Genomic DNA, 19,189 nt, shown 5'->3' on the forward strand with positions numbered 1-19,189 from the left:
GCCCGGACCACTGGCCATTCCCTGTCCTTTCTAACCCCAGCCTCTGCTCACCCATAATGCTCCTTGGGGGGAAATAGTTTTTTTTAGTTTTATTGGAGTATAATTGATTTACAGTGTTGTGTTTCAGATGTACAGCAAAGTGATTCAGTTACACATCTACATCTATCCACTCTTTTTCAGATTCTTTTCTCATACAGGTTATTACAGAGTATTGAGTAGAGTTCCCTGTGCTATACGGTAGGTCCTTGTTGGTTGTCTTGCTGTTCAAATCCTACCCCTTCGTTAGAGCTGGGATCAAGTGTTGACTCCTTTGAATACCTACGGCCTTTACTCAGTAAATAACTGCCGTGTGCCTGCTGTGTGCCAGGCACCATACTGGGCCCTTTTTCACTTGCTGCTTCCACACTGCTGGGTTCCCTTGACTTAATGCTCCTGGTAGATTGAGGAGGGGCAGGACCAGGCCTTATCCATCTTTGTACACCCCGGGAGAGCCCACCCCAGTTGGGATGGGAATTGGCATTGGGTGAATGGATCAATATATGAATGAGTCTTTGGAATCATGAGGCTGTCTGCCCACAATAGCCCATGTTGTTCAGAGATTCAGAACAGTGTTCTGTCCTAGTTGGGAATCTTTATTTTAAACACAAAATGTGTATTCGAAATTGTCCAGAAGAAAGCTTTGGAAAAAGAGGTTTTGCCAGTAACTAAAGCTGCCATTCATGGGGCCCTTGCTGTGCGCCGGTCATTGTGCTGACACTTTATATGTGTTCCCTGATTGGGTGCACTGAGCGATCCTATGAAGGAGGTACTTTATTATCCCCATTTTACGGATGAGGAAACTGAGGCCTTAGTGTAACTTGCTCAATATCACGTAGGTGAGTGGCCGAGTCAGTGTTTAAATCCACGTGTACCCGAGCTACAGCCTAATTCTTTTCTTTTTAATTATTTTTATAAGCAACAGACACTTATTTCTCACAGTTCAGGAGGCTGCAAAGTCCAAGATCAAGGCACTTGGCAGGTTCAGAGTTTTGTGAAGACCTGCTTCCTGGACATCTGTCTTTTCCCTTTACCTTCACATGGGGGAGGAAGGGCCAAGCTAGCTCCCTGGGGTCTCTTTTATAAGGGCTCCACCCTCATAGCCCAAGTGCTTCCCAAAGGCCCCACCTCCTCATACCATCACACTGGGCAATAGACTTCAATGTAGGAATTTCGGGGATACATTCAGTCTACAGCAGGGGAATTGCTCTGCATTGTAGGATATCTAACACCATCTCCAGCCTCTGTTCAGTAGGTGCCAGCAGCATACAGTATGATGTAAATATCACCTAGGGGGCAAAATCAGAGCCCGAAAGTGTGTTCCTACCTTACCAATTAGGGAACCCTCCTACATTGTGGGTGGGGTGTAAGTTGGTGTAGCCACTAAGGAGAACAGTATGAAGATTCCTTAAAAAACTAAAAACAGAGCTACCATATGATCCAGCAATCCCACTCCTGGGCATATACCATGAGAAAACCATAATTCAAAAAGATACATGCACACCAATGTTCATAGCAGCACTATTTACAATAGCCAAGACATGGAAGCAACCAAAATGTCCGTTGACAGGTGAATGGATAAAGAAAATGTGGTACATATATACAGTGGAATAGTACTCAGCCATAAAAAAGAATGAAATAATGCCATTTGTAGCCACTTGGATGGACCTAGAGATTATCATACTAAGTGAAGTAAGTCAGACAGAGAAAGACAAACATCATATGATATTTATATGTGGAATCTAAAAAAAGGATACAAATGAACTTATTTACAAAACAGAAATAGAGTCACAGATACAGAAAACAAACTTATGGTTACCAGTGGGGAAAGGGGTGGGAGAGATAAATTGGGAGATTGGGATTGACATATACATACTACTATATATAAAATAGATAACTAACAAGAACCTACTGTATAGCACAGGGAACTCTACTCAGTGCTCTGTAATAACCTATACGGGAAAAGAATCTAAAAAAGAGTGGATCTATGTATATGTATAACTGATTCACTTTGCTGTACACCTGAAACTAACACAACATTGTAAATCAACTATATTCCAATAAAAATTAATTTAAAAAATCTCAGCCCCACTCCATTTCTGTAAGGCAAGATATTATATATAATTATACATAACACACAAACGACAGGCTTTTTTTTTTTTTTTTTTTTTTGCCCTGCGGCTTGAAGGATCTTGGTTCCCTGACCAGGGATCAGACCTGTGCCCCCTGCAGTGGAAGCACAGAGTCTTAACCACTGGACCACCAGGGAAGTCCCCAGGCAATTATTTTTCACAAAAATATTTTAAAGCCTAATTCTTAACCACTAGCCCACTATCTGAACCAACCAAAAAATCACCCCCTTTGGGAGAGGGTGAAAGATATTATATGTGATGATATCTGAAAACTAGAAGGTGAAACAGGGCCCATGAATGGGAGAAAAAATGATGAGAATCGGAGCAATGATTTGAGAGTATGAGAGGGGAGAAGGAGGCCCAACTTAATGTCATATCAAAATATGAAGAAGGAGTGAGATGAGTCACTTTTCTCCATGTCTTGTTTAGATTTGGGACATCTGACTAGTCCATCAAGGGAATTACGAATTGTAAGTAGTTAGGTGCAGGAGGATATTTCGGTTTACAAGAGACATACCGTCCCTTCTGATTTAGGATTGTTTCTGTCCCGCAGATAGTACGTTAGTTAGAGCAATGGCACCTCATATCCCCAAGGGGAGACAGAAGAAATCTGAGCAGGAGTGGGCATTCCATGGGTATCGCTATGATGCGAAGCAAATGGCTCGCAAATGGCTCTAAGGCCTATGTGGCCTTCTCCACCAAGTGACTATTTTTTTTTCTTTTTGGTTGGACCCCAGTTCTTTGTTAGCAAGAGTAGAAGAGCCTATGAGGTAAGAAAGGTTGAAAAACCTGCGGTTAGAAAACACTTGACCCAGTTTGTGATGCAGGTCTAGCTTCTTGATCTAGGTAGTTAGAGCGTTCATTGTGTCACTTGCTTTGGCGATCTCAAACAATAGAAGTCACGCTTAAGCCGCAGAAGCCACGATTAGACAGCAGAAGGCAGGTTTCACCAAGTTAGCAGTTAACCAACAGAAGTTACTTAACAGATTAACCAACACAGATCATGGCTAACCAGCAGAAGTCCTGATTACAACTCAAATCAGTGGGTCTTCTACTAACCTCAGGGAAATCTGGATGCTTCCCTCCCTAAGTACAGATAATATCATCCTCAGGGAATACATTATCATTGTGGAATATTCTGTGGAATTAAGGACTATCACTCTGGCTCTGTTTATAGCTGAGGATGTCCGTTGTTCATTCGTTCAGTCGACAGCTGTTTGTTGGATATCTGCCATGTGTCAGGTTCTGTCCCGGTGCTGGGGATATGCAGTTGATTTGTACCAGTCCATTTGTACTAGGTGTTGAAATATTGAACTGTGTTCCTACCAGTTTTTGCCTTCAGTCTTTGTCTTCTTCCACCCAAGTCCACTGTGGTGAGTCCAGGGAAGACACATGAAGTCACCGTGGAGTCCCCATCTTGTACACCCTAGTTCTGTGGAGCCGGCCCCCATGCCCCTCCTTGTCCCCTGTCAGGGAGGCTGGAATCCCAGCAAGAAAGATGTCACACTGGGTGGTGCTTCTGGGACACCCACTGGTGGAAATCTCTGAAGCCCATGGGACTCCTGAGGCTGTGACTGCTGGCCACAGACTGGACTTCCCCCACGATGGCCATGTAACCTCCGAAGTAGATGGTACTATTGATTAATATTTTAAATATCATACTCAGATAGGTGTGATATAGAAGGAGAAGCAAAAGCCCAAGGTTATCTAGAAGAGGGAGCATTCATGTGTGCTTGGATCAGTCAGAGAAGGTTTCCTGGGTGAGGTGACATAACATCTTCAAGACCTGATAGAAGTTTTCTGTGTTCACTGGGAAAAAGGATGTTTCTGGAAAGTGAAAGAGGAAGCTCGTGGCACCAGCAACCCTAGACTTGGTGTCAGAAAACCAGGCCCTCAGACTTCCTGATGACCAGCAACCATGAGCCAGGATTGACACTCCAGCCTCCATCTGGTCACAGACACCTGCCCCAGGTCCCCACAGAGGTGTGGTGAGGGCTCCGCTCCAAGATAAAGGTGACACCGTCTGAAAGCCCTCTTGTTGGTGTCTTTTAAGCCCCAGGCTAGTCCAAACAAATCGCAGTTGTTTTTGTTTTTTTTTTAAATTTTTTTATTGAAGTAGAGTTGATTTACAATGTTGTGTGTTAATTTCTGCTGTACAGCAAAGTGACTCAGTTATACACATGTATACATTCCTTTTCATATTCCTTTCCATGATGGTTTATCCCAGGATATTGAATACAGCTCCCGGTGCTATACAGTAGGACCTTGTTTTTTATCCAATCCATACATGATAGCTTCCATCTGCTAATCCCCAGCCTCCCACTCCATCCCTCCCCCAACCCCCTCCCCCTTGGCAACCACCAGCCTGATCTCTGTGTCTGTGAGTCTGAAGAAATCGCAGTTGTCACCCCTACAGGGGGACGGTCTCTCCTTCCTTCATCTTCAAACCTCCTCCTTCGCCATCTTCTTTGCCCACAGAAGCCCCCTCATCCTCACTCTCAAGCCATCCCAACTTGTCACTCCCTGGCGCGAGGACACACTTGGAGTCCCGGAAAGGTACAGCTGGGAAGGGTCTTGGAAGTGAGCCTCCAGCCCCTCCCTCAGGAGATAGTGCGTGAGTGCGCCTAGCCCTGAGGCTGTGACTCTCCAAGCCTGCCCCCCTCCTTCCCTGCGGGGACTCTCCCACTGCACCCTCCTGCCCCCTCTGTCCCGTGGGGCTGCTCCTCCAAAGAGGACCAAATCCTTCATCCGTACCTACCCATCTCCTGGCTGCAAGAACTATCACACTTGAACTTGGTACTTTGCTTTGATGGAAAACTTTTTATTTTTTTTTCCACTTAAGAATTTTTTTAACTTCATTTTTATTTTATACTGGAGTTAGTTTCAGGTGTACAGCACAGTGATTCAGTTATACATATACATATATCCATTCTTTTTCAGATTCTGTTCCCATGTAGGTTATTATGGAATATTGAGGAGAGTTCCCTGTGCTATACAGTAGGTCCTTGTTGGTTATCTATTTTATATATAGTAGTGTGTATATGTCAATCCCAAACTCCCAGTTTATCCCTCCCTCCCCTCTTTCCCCTTTGGTAACCAGAAGTTTATTTTCAAAGTCTGTTGAGTCTGTTTCTGTTTGAACTCAGTATGACTAAAGCTCATTTTACATGTAACAACCTTGGGATACAGTTTTGATTCCCAAATTATGAGGCTCCCAATTTTAGGTGGGACAGATTCATGGCGTTAAACCTCATTGAATCACATAGTGAGAAACATGTTTATTTTCTCTGAATTCCTCAAGAGAAGCCTCAAGTAAGTGCTGATCTGTAGCTAAGTCTTGCTCCATTCCCTTTCAGCCAGGAGTGAGGTTTAGCAGAAGCAGAATCCAGCGAGAGTGAAATCGCATCTGATTATTGTTTTGTTCAACTTCATTTTATTTATTTTATGAATGCCTTCTCATATTGACAGTTGGTGCTGGTATTCAAATTGAGTCAGAGGTTAAAGGTTTCCATTTTAAATAATGTTAAAAATAAAGGAAGAGGGGGCTTCCCTGGTGGCGCAGTGGTTGAGAGTCCACCTGCCGATGCAGGGGACACGGGTTCGTGCCCCGGTCCGGGAGGATCTCACATGCTGCGGAGCGGCTGGGCCCGTGAGCCATGGCCGCTGAGCCTGCGCGTCCGGGGCCTGTGCTCCGCAACGGGAGAGGCCACAGCGGTGAGAGGCCCACGTACCGCAAAACAAACAAACAAACAAACAAACAAATAAATAAATAAATATAAATAAATAAATAAATAAATGGAAGAGGGACTTCCCTGGCAGTCCAGTGGTTGGGACTTCGCCTTCCATTGTAGGGGGTGCGAGTTCGATCCCTGGTCGGGGAGCTAGGACCCCGCATGCCTTGGGGCCAAAAAACCAAAACATAAAACTGAAGCAGTGTTGTAACAGATTCAATAAAGACTTTTAAAAAATGGTCCACATCAAAACAAATCTTAAAAAAAAAATAAAGAAGAATCAACCTAAATAAAACATTAAGTAGATAAAATTTTGGTGACACGGGCTATGGTGCCACACGCACGCACGCACACACAAGGCCCTCCAAGCGGTAGAAACGAGGTTTACAGAACGGTTCACAGTATCTACTGTGGAGGAGGGGGGTTTGGACAATGCAATCCTCTCTTTGTCCTCAGAGGGCATTTCTGTTTACCCAGCCCATGAATAAAAATACCTCACAGCATACATTTTAGTCAGCAAGTATTCTAGCCTAGTGGTAATGATTTACTGAAATTTAGACCTCCTCATGAAATCCAGCCCAAACTCTGATTTGGAAAACCAAGAAGTCCTATTTAGTTTCTTCTGTCATTGTTCCTGAACCACGCTGACTGCATAATTAGTGACATATAAAGTTCTTAATTCTCTCTTCTTCTTTCATCCGGGTGTCAGGAGATTGGTTTCCGCTCCTTTGTGCTCACTCACTAAGAATTTGCTGAACTGATTATTCAGTTTGTAATAAGTGGAGGAGGTCACCTTGGTCCATACCTCACTTGCTTCACACCTGCAAAAAGACCGGATCTTCCATGTGTCAGTGTTACTTGACGGGAGAGCAGTGAAGTTTCTGTCAATTGAGGTTGTACGTCTGGCAGCCAAGAGTGTCTTGTAGGTATTCTTTGCAGGAAAAAATATGTTTGAGGTGACCATAGTGCACAGATTCTCTTAGAGCTTCAAAGTATTTATAACCTGTTATTTTAGATTCTGAGCATATTTGTAGCTCCAGAGGTACAAAAATAAACTACATTTTCTTGGAAAATGTGTGTGTCTGGGATGTAAGAGGAGTTGCAACCTTAAACAAGATTTCCAGGCGTTTACAGTCGAACCATGCCAGTAAAAATATGTTTTTTTAGATGTTAAAATCCTAGGGTGCCCACGTAAATATCCTAAGCAGTGTGTGTTACATGAGCTTCCTTTGCTAACGTGCTTTAGCTTTGAAGGTCTTCAGTTCTGGCTCCTGGGGTGTTAATGTACTACAGGGAAAGTTGAACTCAGATGGCAAGTCTTGTTTTTTGTTCAACACAGTGGATGGTGTGCTTCCCACATTCAAGAGAATTGTTAGTAACGGAGTAAAAGTCACATCACAATTGATGAGGTAAAACTCCTTGCTTGTAATACTCCTAGCAGCGTAGAGGTTTTTGTTGGGCAATGAGAAAAGACAGCAGGTTTATCCATCACTCACTCTTCAATCATCTCTGTCTTAACAAGCACCACTTAATTTTCCGTTCTCTGCAAAGCTGTGTGGGGAGATGGGTACGCAGAGAGGAGAAGCTGGGGGGAGACCCTGTGCTCATGGAGCCTGAAGTGTGATTTGTTTCATCAGTGTTTCCCAAAAAATCAGGATAAATTGCTTCTTTGGTCAAAATATAACTTTCCAAAAGTTAAAAAACAATACTTATTCAAATATGCAGTAAGCACATGTTGAAGACTTATTTCACTCATTAACGAGGGAAACAGTCAGATGACAAAGCTGGTTCAAAGAAGGATATGAAAAAAATAGGTAGGGAGGGAGGTAGGCAGACAGACAGATAGGGTGATTGGAAAAAAGAATGCTGGAATAAGGTGGCAAAGTTAGACCCAACTGCTTAATGTCCTACAAGGCAATAAAACAATAATCTTTGGTTATATTTCAACCAGGCAGGAATCTTCGCACCTATACTAGGCACATATGATTTATAAGTTACCAGTCTTCTACAGTCTTTCCAGAGTCAAGGTCCAGTCAATAATAAACAGTAAGTCAAAGGAAGTTACATTTCCCGAGACCGTTAGATGACTCGTGTAAGTTTGTCAGTCAGTGCGTCGTATGCATTGCCCGAGGGAACTTCCTGCAATGATGGAAATATTCTGTACATGTGCTGCCCAGTGTGGTAGCCCCTGCACACGTGTAGCTGTTGAGCACTTGAAGGGATTAATCTCCAGAATTTACAAGCAGCTCATGAAGGTCAATATCAAAAAAAAACAAAAAACCACAAACAACCCAATCAAAAAGTGGGCTCCATTGTAAAGCAATTATACTCCAATAAAGATGTTAAAAAAAAAAGAAAGAAAAAGTGGGCAGAAGACCTACGTAGACATTTCTCCAAATAAGACATACAGATGACCAAAGAGGCACATGAAAAGATGCTCAACATCACTAGTTATTAGAGAAATGCAAATCAAACTACGATGAGGTATCACCTCACATAAGTCAGAATGGCCATCATCAAAAAGTCTACCAATAGTAAATGCTACAGAGGGCGTGGAGAAAAGGGAACCCTCCTGCACTGTTGGTGGGAATGTAAATTGGTGCAGCCACTGTGGAGGTGCCTTAAAAAAAAAAAACCTAGAAATAGAGCTGCCATATGATCCAGCAATCCCACTCCTGGGCGTATATCTGGAGAAAAACATGGTTTGAAAGGATACGTGCACCCCAGTGTTCATTGCAGCACTGTTTACAGTAGCCAAGACATGGAAGCAACCTAAATGTCCATCCACAGGTGAATGGATAAAGACGATATGGTACATACATACAGTGCAATATTAACCATTAAAAAGAATGAAATAATGCCATTTGCAGCAACATGGATGGACCTGGAGATTATCATACTAATTTTATTTAATTTTCATTATTTAAATAGCCACACGTGATTCGTAGCTATCATATTGACCATCACAGCTCCCACATGCCATTAAACGAGCAGACAATCATTTTTCTGCCTTGTTTCCAATCTTGGATAATATTTTTCTAAACACTTTGCAAATTAAATCGTGTTTTAAATATTATCACGAGAGCTAAATATGTAAAAGCATTTGGAGAAGACTCCTTTGGAAAGACCTAATTCTTTCACGAAGCGTATAATTTCTTCTGCAAGTGGAATGCTTCTTCTATTGGCTTTCTTGACAGTGGACTCACCTGATATTGTTCTGGCCAGCAAGGGAGCCACTTAGGAAGTTAAGCCTGTTTGGAGCGAACCCAACTCTGCATTATGTTTTCCAAGTGAATTCGCTTGGTATTCATTTTCTTTTAGCAAGATAATAACGGGCAAGTCCAGTTTTGATTAAAAGGGGCTTTCTGGTTTGCAGCAAAGGGAGAGAACTGACTATTCATATTTCACAAGGATTTTAAGGCTTAAATAAGTTAACTTTTCTGCTGCCATCACTTCATTACTCAGAACGAGCAGGCAATGCATTGATAAGGTTGGCTTTGATTTCTCATGAAGCTCAGTAGTTTTGCTTAATTTTCTCATCTTCTTGGTTGCTTGCAGGGGTTTTTCCGCAGAAGTATTCAGAAGAACATGATTTACACTTGTCACCGAGATAAGAACTGTGTTATTAATAAAGTCACCAGGAATCGATGCCAGTACTGTCGACTCCAGAAGTGCTTTGAAGTGGGAATGTCCAAAGAATGTAAGTGGAGTCTCCAAAAAATTCTTTTCTCTTTGCCTTATCTATAAATATGATTGCTCAGCCTCCAAAATCAAGTCGTGGAGGACGTCAGCGTGTGGAATTCAGACGTGACACGAGTGATAGTTTGCCAGGGGTAGGTGTCAACAGAGATGACACGGAAATAGAACGACCGTGGGGATTTTCAGATACAATTTGAGTGGCAGTTGGTGAAAAGGCAGGCGCTGGGTGTCGTGGACAGCAGGCTTGTATTCCAGAGCGGTTACTAACCAGCTCTGTGTCTCTGAGCCACTGGTAACTGGTCCTAGAGCCACATGGAGACTCTGTTTCCCCATCTCGACAGTAGGAATAGGGAGCTTTGCCTGTGTTGATGAGAATAAAACGAGGCGAGAGGCACGTGGTAATAATGTACCCTTTTTCAGAGGGTCCATCAACCGTGGTAATAATGGACCCTTTTTTCAGAGGGGAGGGAGCGTAAAACTTTTGCTGTCGAAGAAACATTTAGAAACTTGGCATGTTGGCAATTTTCCAAACTCGATTCAGCCCCACTCCTCCGAACAGTTATTCACTTGATTAATTCAGAAGAGATTATTTGAACAGATTAAAAATGAGTGGTCCGTAATCATCTGCTTGAGGGGCTTTGAATTATACATGCAGAGGACATATACAGGCAGAGTACATACAGCACCAAAAAATCACGAAGGGAACAAGAACGTGCCAGGCGCGTGGCCGGGCTCAGGCAGGTGTAAGGAAGACGCAGGGATGTGTGCCTGGTTGGGCGCTCAGTGGAATCGCTGCCCACCTGCCCCCACTGCGTCCTGACACTTGAGCATCTGAGTGGGGCACTGGGCGGGGCGCTCTGAGGGGCCCTGGAGATGCTAAGCCACGCCCACTGACCCCTACGAGAGGGAGACGAAAAGCCACAGTCCGACAGCGGGGTTTGAAGGCTTTATGTTGGTTAGACGCTCTTGGATTTTGGAACTGGGACGTGTGGCCATGGGAGCAAGGCCCCTGGAGCCGGGCAGGGCTTCCCTGAGAGTGCGCAGCTGGCCGACAGGAGCTCTGCTGGGAGCTCTGACTTGGGATGTTTCTTGGCGGCCTGCCCAGTGTCTTTCCTGCCCCTCGCCTTTCCTAACTCTGCCCAGGGTTTACATAGGCTTTTCTACGTCTTGGGTTTCTACTCCTCAGGGAAGACATCAGGGTTGGATCCATTCGTTTGACTCAAGCCAATCAGTATAACCTGTCCCAGCCACAGTCATTGGTTCATGGCGAACGTGTAACCTAGGCTGGTCCAGTGAGAATGAGTTCAAGACTCATGCTCGTGACCCATAAAAGGAAAAAAATGGTAAATCAGACTTCATCAAAATCAGAAAATGTCTGTTCAAATGACACTGTGAAATTAATGAGAAGCCAAGCCACAGACGAGGAGAAAATATTCACAAACCACATATCTGCTAAGGACTTATATGTAGAATATGGAAAACCTCTGAAAATTCAATGATCAGGAAGGAAATAATCCAATTAAAAAACCAAAACTAAACTAAAATTCAAAATTGCCAAGATTATGAAAGGCAGACAGACTGAGACATAACAGCTAAGTGCAAGGCATGATCCTGGTGACCCTGCAGTGGAGGAAAGCTACCTATAAAGGGCATTATTGGGACAGTTACTGAAATTCGAATATAGGTTGTCAATTAGAATATCACGTTGAATCAACTTTGCATGTCCTGACTTTGATCACTGTGCTATCGTTACATAAGAGAATGTTCTTATTCTTGATATGTGCCGCCTACTCTCCATGGTCCAAAAGGGCTGTGTGTGTGTGTGTGTGTGTGTGTGTGTGTGTGTGTGTGTGTGTGTGTGTGTGGAGAGAGAGAGAGAGAGAATGAAAGAGAGGAAGAAAATGTGGCAGGATATTAAGACTTGTGAATCTGAGTGAAGGGATACACAGTGAAGGAGTTCCTTGAACTATTCTTGCAACTTTTGAGCAAATTTGAAATTGTATCAAAACAAAATGACTAAAACAAAAGACTCATGCTTAGAATATTGGGGCAGAAGTGTCCTGCCTTCTGATGCATGTGAACAAGGAGACGCAAGTGTTCTCCAGCCCCAAGGGAGGTCGGCTATAGGACAGAGCAGGCTCTGTGGATGGAAGAATGGAAAGACAGACAGAACTCGGGCCCTGACCGGCATCCCTGAGTTGCCGAACCCACCACCCCTGGCACCTCTGCCTCCGGATGGTTTGCTTCGCTCTGCCAAGGACTCCTGAAGGCAGTTGAGGCTGGGGTCTTATTCATAATTAAGGTCCCGATGAGCAAGCCTGGAGTCACCAGACAGGGATGCATGCTGGGTATGCCATCCCTTCTGGGAGGGTCACCTCCTCCAGGCGGTTCTGGTGCCCGCATCTCAGCCAGGTCCTTTGATCGCCTCCAAACTTTAGAGCTATTGAATGACTCTTTCCTTCCAGATTGAGTTGGTGTAGTACATTCTTGGTTATCAAAGTACTCATAGCTTTGGGACTTTGAAACGGTAAATATTCATGGCGTGTGAAAAAGCATGATACCTAACTGTATGGTCTTAATTACATAAACATGGATGCTTAGTTGTATAAATACAGAAACGAGACCTAGAAGGACACATCAGATGGTAAACTGCTCGGGATCACGGTTGACTTTGTTTTTTGCTTCTTGTGTTTTTTGGTTTCCTATTATGCACATGTTAACTTTTAAGAAATAAATTTTATTTTAAAAACCTTTTTAAAAAAATCCATGAATGTGAAGCTTTGAAGCTAATCTTTACTTAGCTCAGTCCCCAAACCCTGGCACTAATGAGAAAAGCATGATATTGCCCTGAAGTAGGCAAATTGTTTATATGTATAAGCGAGACTCACAGAATTATCCCCCTAACTCCCCATTTTTAGTCTGACATTCTGTAGATGTGGATGTTACACTGCAGTTCTGTGGGAGAATTTCAGTTCAGGCTAAAATTATAAATGAGTAAGCCAGATGTGGGCTCGGGGTAAATCAGTACTTTTGCATTTATTTTGCGTGGGCTGGAGACCCATTTCGTGCTTACATTACTTAAAACCCATATCCTGCTTCTCTGTAAAAACTGGAAGGTTGGTTGCCAATTTAAAAAAATAATGTTTACACCCACAGGAGAACTCTAGTTTCAACCCTCAAGGAACTTGTCACCTTAATTAGATTTAAAAATATAGAAATGGGAAGAAAATGGGATCATTATGCCCAAGTAAACAAAAATAAATATACTTTCTTCAGAAGGAAATTGAAGGGGAATAAATACCCACTTGGAGTACAGTGACCGAGAGTCTAATAGAACATTTGAAAAGTTGAAACAGAAGGAAGCAGGAAGATATGAGAATCACTCATCAATTATACCACAGTGCCCACCACTGAAACAAACCCAGGAGTAACAGAGACTCATAGGACGGTGGAGCATATGAGAATCACTCATCAATTATACCACAGTGCCCACCACTGAAACAAACCCAGGAGTAACAGAGACTCAGGACGGTGGAGCATATGAGAATCACTCATCAATTATACCACAGTGCCCACCACTGAAACAAACCCAGGAGTAACAGAGACTCAGGACGGTGCAGCATATGAGAATCACTCATCAATTATACCACAGTGCCCACCACTGAAACAAACCCAGGAGTAACAGAGACTCAGGACGGTGGAGCATATGAGAATCACTCATCAATTATACCACAGTGCCCACCACTGAAACAAACCCAGGAGTAACAGAGACTCAGGACGGTGCAGCATATGAGAATCACTCATCAATTATACCACAGTGCCCACCACTGAAACAAACCCAGGAGTAACAGAGACTCATAGGACGGTGGAGCATATGAGAATCACTCATCAATTATACCACAGTGCCCACCACTGAAACAAACCCAGGAGTAACAGAGACTCATAGGACGGTGCAGCATATGAGAATCACTCATCAATTATACCACAGTGCCCACCACTGAAACAAACCCAGGAGTAACAGAGACTCATAGGACGGTGGAGCATATGAGAATCACTCATCAATTATACCACAGTGCCCACCACTGAAACAAACCCAGGAGTAACAGAGACTCAGGACGGTGCAGCTGAGAACGGATCTTAGAGACTGATTTTCACTCACCTCTCTCCTTTGACATACGAGTACACCAGGACCCAGAAAGATGAAACGCTCTTCCCAGCAAATCCCCAACTGGCTAAAGACAGAACCAAGCTTACAGTTCACATCTGCCACCTCTGCTCGCCGTGCTTCCTTTGCAGCACCAAGATTAGCAAGGTTTGCATTCCATTGGGGCCAGAGGTCATGTCACTTCACGAGTATGTATCAGAACCCTTTGGACGCAAGGGACAGAGAACCCAGCTCCAACCTGACATAAGCTAAAAAATCAACACATGTCACTGGATGACACGACTGGATCCAAAGGCTCACGTTTGTTTTGGGGGCATTCTCATCGTTCCTCTTCATTTCTCAGAGCTGGTTTGTTGTTGGGTTTTTTTTGCTGTGTTGGTTTTGTTTCTGGGAAGATTTTCCAAATGGCTAATAAAGATGGCCAACCAATAGCCTACCCGGCAGAAAGAGAGAGCCTCAGATCCTCTGTGAATGCAGGACTTTGGGGTGTTGGGGGCTGAATATGGTGATTGGCTAGTTTGGGATCGTGTGCCCAGCTCCGGACCCACCCAAACCACAAGAGCCAAGGGTGTGGAAGAAGTGTTTCTCGGTGGGAAACCAGAAAGTCAGGAGGCAGAAACAACTTCACGTTCCCCACGAAATATCGTCTCACAGCACTGTTCCCAGTACGTTCTTATTCTTTATGCTGCGGGGGAAAAGAAAGAAAGAAACCTGAGAATCATCCCATGGTAGCCGCTAACATAGACGCGGTGTTTTCTATGGGCCAGGCACTGCATTAACCTCTTGTAATACTTCATACCATTTGATCCTCATAGCAACCCTGTAAGGTAGGTTAGTTATAATTCCTCTCTCCCTCCTTTCCAGCAAGATGTGGAAGCTGAGGCACAGAGAGGTTAACTTACTCAAGGTAACACGGTTGGTAAGGTGCAGCCCTGGGATCTGGGCCCAGGGAGCAACATATACCGCATGCCGTAAAAAGCAGCCTTGAAAACTCTGGGGTTTATTGCCAGTGGTTAATAAAACAATAATTACACTCCTTGCTACGTATTAGAGATGTACGCCCTGGAAAATCATGTGCAAATTTAATTTTCATAGATCACATTTGGTTTTAAAAGTATAAGGCGTTGTACTGGTAAAAGAAATCCTTTATTGTGTGTCCCGTCAGCAAAGCATGATTATTTCTTCATTTTTCTGTTCTGTAGATGCTGGTGGGTATGCCTTATATTTTCCAAGGGCTTTGTACAGTAGGGGAACCTTTTTTGTGGAGGAGTAGCTCTTTGTCAGACCATGGGATTTGAAAGCGGTAACAGTAAGGGGAAAAAAATCGATTTTCAGCTGCATTCTAAAAGCAGTACAAAAATTTGTGAAGAACTTGGGGAGGAAGCAAAGGAAGTAACACGACTCCCAAGTTGAGTGATGAGCTTCTGCTGGCGGGTGGGAGGCTTGTAACCGTGTCAGGCAAGGAAAGTGTATAGCAAAGCCCTGAAGTAGGAACAAGGTAAAAAGGATCAACAGTAAATGAAGACACAAAATTTGGGATTGTCAATGAGCTATGCAGACAAGCTTATGTCCGTGATGGGGAGGGAGCCAGTTGAGACCACGCTGCTTGGAGACCACAGGAGCTGACCACACGCATTTAAGTCAGTTACGGAAATCCCAGCGATCGTTCAAGTCCTTCAGCCAGCGATCCTCAGACTTTTAAAAAAGGGTCCAATAGAAAATGTTTCGGCTTTGTGGGCCGCATGACGTCTGTCTCGGTTCCTTAACTCTGTCGTGGTAGCACAAACGCGGCAGTAGAAAATACGTGGACAAAGGGGATCTGCCTGTGTGCCGGCACATCTTTATTTACAAAAGCAGGTGTAGGGCTGGGTTTGGCCCGAGGCTTGCAGGGGCTCCCCCAGTGGTGACCTCACCCCCAGCTCGCCCCCGCCCACCGTCCCCTGCTTTCCTCCGACGGACCGTCACCCAGCTTCCAGCTGCCCTGGAGCCTGAGGACCCGTGAGCCTCACACCTGCACGCTCCGGCAAAGGCTGTTCCCTGGGGTTGGGTTTCCACTCGTTTGTCCAAGGAACTGCAGGAGTTTGCTGAGATGCCATTTGCTCTTGGAAGCCGCCCCCGGACCCCACCCCACACTCCCGGCAGAGTTATGCACTCTTCCCCCTGCGCTCCCGCGGGGCTCTGGACATACGTCCAGGAACCACAAGCTTATAGCGCGAGGCTCCCTGGCTTGATTATAAACTCCTGAACGGCAAGCGTCCTGTCTTCCTCACCTTGTAGACCGAAAAGCTAGCACGATGCTTTCCTCAGCGAAGTCAGAGTGGCCAAGTGGTTTCTTTACTTATTTATTTATTCTTTATTGGAGAATGATTGATTTACCATGTTGTGTGAGTTTCAGGTGTACAGCAAAGTGACTCAGTTATACATATACACACGTCCACTCTTTTTAAGACTCTTTTCCCATATGGGCCATTACAGAGTGGAGTGTTGGTTCCCTGTGCTCTACAGCAGATCCTTATTAGTTATCTATTTTCTATATAGTAATGTGTATATGTCAGTCCCAGTCTCTCAATTTATCCCTCCCCCGACGCTTACCCCGCCCCCCCGTAACCATAAGTTTATTTTCTACATCTGTCACTCTATTTCTGTTATGTAAATAAGTTCATTTGTACCGTTGTTTAGATTCCACATATAAGGGATGGGTGGTATTTGTCTTTCTCTGTCTGACTGACTTCACTCAGTGTGATAATCTCTAGGTCCTTCCATGTCACTGCAAATGGCATTATTTCGTTCTTTTTTATGGCTGAGTAATATTTCAGTGTATATATGTACCACATCTTCTTTATCCCTTCCTCTGTGGATGGACATTTAGGTTGCTTCCACGTCTTGGCTATTGTAAACAGTGCTGCAGTGAACATTGGGGTGCATGTATATTTTCGAATTATAGTTTTGTCTGAGTATATGCCCAGCAGGGGGATTGCTGGATCATATGGTAGTAAAAAACTCTATTTTCAGTTTTTTAAGGAATATCCGTACTGCTCTCCATAGTGGCTGCACCAATTTACATTCCCACCAACAGTTTACGAGGGTTCCCTTTTCTCCACACCCTCTCCAGCATTTACTGTTTGTAGACTTTTTGATGGTGGCCATTCTGACCGGTGGGAGGTGAGATACCTCATTGTAGTTTTGATTTGTATTTCTCTAATACTTAGCGATGTGGCTGTATTAAGAGATGACCAAACCCAGCATCTCCCTAGCTTTACATCGTGAAAAGTTGTCAGTCACAGAGCCTTTCTGGGTATAGCTATTCAGCTGTCACTCACTCACTTCTCTGCTCCAGGCCCAGAACAAGTTATGCACCTTCTCTGGGGCTGTGTTTTCTACCTGGATGCGAGGAGCATTACTGTTGACTGACAGCCTGGGTGTGATGTGAGAACTGATGCTTTTCATCTTGTTTAGACAACAGTGTTTCATCAGTCAGCTGCCTCTTGCCAGTTGCCTCTCCTGGAAGACGTCAGGTCTTCTAGTGTGTTTTCTGGGCAGACTGTTCAGCTGAGCAGGCATCCTGTGTGACTGTGCACGAAAGGCCCAGTGAAGGTGGAAAGGCTGAGATGGACAAGGGGTGGCCGTGGGATTGCGGCTCCCTTTTGCCAAACCTTGGTGATAACGACCAAGGTTCTTGGCCTCCTCAATCAGTAGAAATTTACTAGAGGCCAGACAAGAAATCCAGGCAAGGCTTTATTGGGGCCCCTGCTGCAGCAGAGGGGAGCGAGAACAAGTAACAGGTTCCCTCGCTCACTTGCCCCCTGAGTGGGGGGTGAGCTGGTTCCTTATATGGGGTGAGGGTAGGGGTGGGGCCAGAGGTGTGGCTTAGGTGATCTGCCCGCCCCTTTGGTGGTGCTGAGTGCACGGGACATGCGCAGTGCCCTGCTTTCGCTCCAGGCTCTTCAGAAGTGGCAGCTGGGTTTTGGGTCTTTTTGTATCTTGTGCATAATTTTGTCCCAGCTGTGCATGCACACAGCTATTTTTAGTCCCTTATAGTTTCTTTGTATTTTGTTGCTGGAGCAGAGTTTGTCCAGGTGCAAGCACTGCAGCAAAGGGTCCCAGGTCCCAGGCCCCAGCCTGTCTCATTGTCAGTGAAGTTGCTCACAGACAAAAGGCAGAGGTGCAGGAACAGGCTGGACTTGGGGGAGGAGAGTGGAATATGAGAACTAGCCTGAACGAAGGCTCGTGAGCTGTGATGAAGGGGGAATTGTGGTCCCTGGTGCCTTTAACATATGCCGGGTTCCCTGAGCCTCTGGCCTTCAGGTTGGGCGCCCTCCACCAGTGTCTGTAACAAAAGATGTTAGGGAAGGTACTGAGGCTGTCACCCCCTTCTATTTCTTCTTTCCTTTCTCAAAATCGCTGGCTTTTAATTTACAAAGGACCCTCTTTACATTCTCTTTGAGCTTATATTTATGTAATCCATGCCTTTGAGTGGTAGGCAAAACACGTCTTTTGATTTTGTGTGAGAATGCTGTTCGGTGTTTATTTCACAGCATTTTTTTTACTATGACAGTTTCATAAGTGTTTTTGTAGAATAGAGCAATTGAATAATCTCTGAATTTAAGAGTCCCTAAGCACTCATTGACAACTTCTCATTTGGGGCATATTGAGCTTAAAAACGGCTTCTTATAAAGTCTCTAAATTCCGATTTATACTTTAGATGTGAACGTCCCCATGGGTGGGTTGGATGCCATAAATGTGCTTTGTACGGACACTTAGATACTTCCACCAGAGGCTTTTGTTGTTCTCTGTTTCTCTCATTTCCCCTTTAGTGTTAAACTTACATTAAAACAAACCTTTTGGATTAAAGGCACTTAACCTCAGTTAAAATCACTTTTCTTGGTGCACAAATTATATTGATGTGCTCGTTGCTTCTATGGCTGGATCTTACTGGCTTAATAACGAGGAGATTCATATTGTCGGTTGCCTTGTGTACTTGGAAAATTACATAAACATCATCATCAGGTCACGTAATGTCTTTCTAATTTCAGTTTATTTCTTCATTTGTTCCCATGTCGTAGCCCATGACTGTGTTTCTGAGGCCCACTGTGATCGTTTTGCTCTGTTCAGCAGAGATGCAGCATTAACCCTGCCTTCTCCCCGCCACACACAAATCCCCAAAAGCCCCTCCCCCCAGCCCCGAATTAAATGAAAGACTAGAAACTTTATATTTTTATACTTAAAAACGTCATGGAAGCTGGAAAATAAAAATCTGCTGCCCCATTCCACTGACCACATGTTCCTGTTTTCCCACATGTGTCCAAGAGATTAAAAAAAAAAACCCACCACCAACAGACTGCCTTTGGGCACCTGCAGGCGGTGATGTCCGCGCCGCCGCGGGGCTTGCAGCCCCTTAGCACTCAGGCTGCAAAAGAAGTATTCAG

The 19,189-nt window shown here is 44.4% G+C and overlaps 1 protein-coding gene across 5 annotated transcripts in view; it reads left to right on the forward strand.

Annotated features, from left to right (window-relative positions):
• Positions 1–19,189, forward strand: part of RARB (retinoic acid receptor beta) — a 782,786-nt gene that overhangs the window by 664,114 nt on the left and 99,483 nt on the right. For all 5 annotated transcript variants that reach the window (XM_060298661.2, XM_060298662.2, XM_060298664.1 and 2 more), the window contains one exon: positions 9,458–9,599. In XM_060298661.2, coding sequence (XP_060154644.1) covers positions 9,458–9,599 — 142 coding nt within the window. The remainder of the gene's footprint in view (positions 1–9,457; positions 9,600–19,189) is intronic.

The sequence above is a fragment of the Globicephala melas genome, chromosome 4, assembly GCF_963455315.2.
Source record: "Globicephala melas chromosome 4, mGloMel1.2, whole genome shotgun sequence".
Lineage (NCBI taxonomy): Eukaryota > Metazoa > Chordata > Mammalia > Artiodactyla > Delphinidae > Globicephala > Globicephala melas.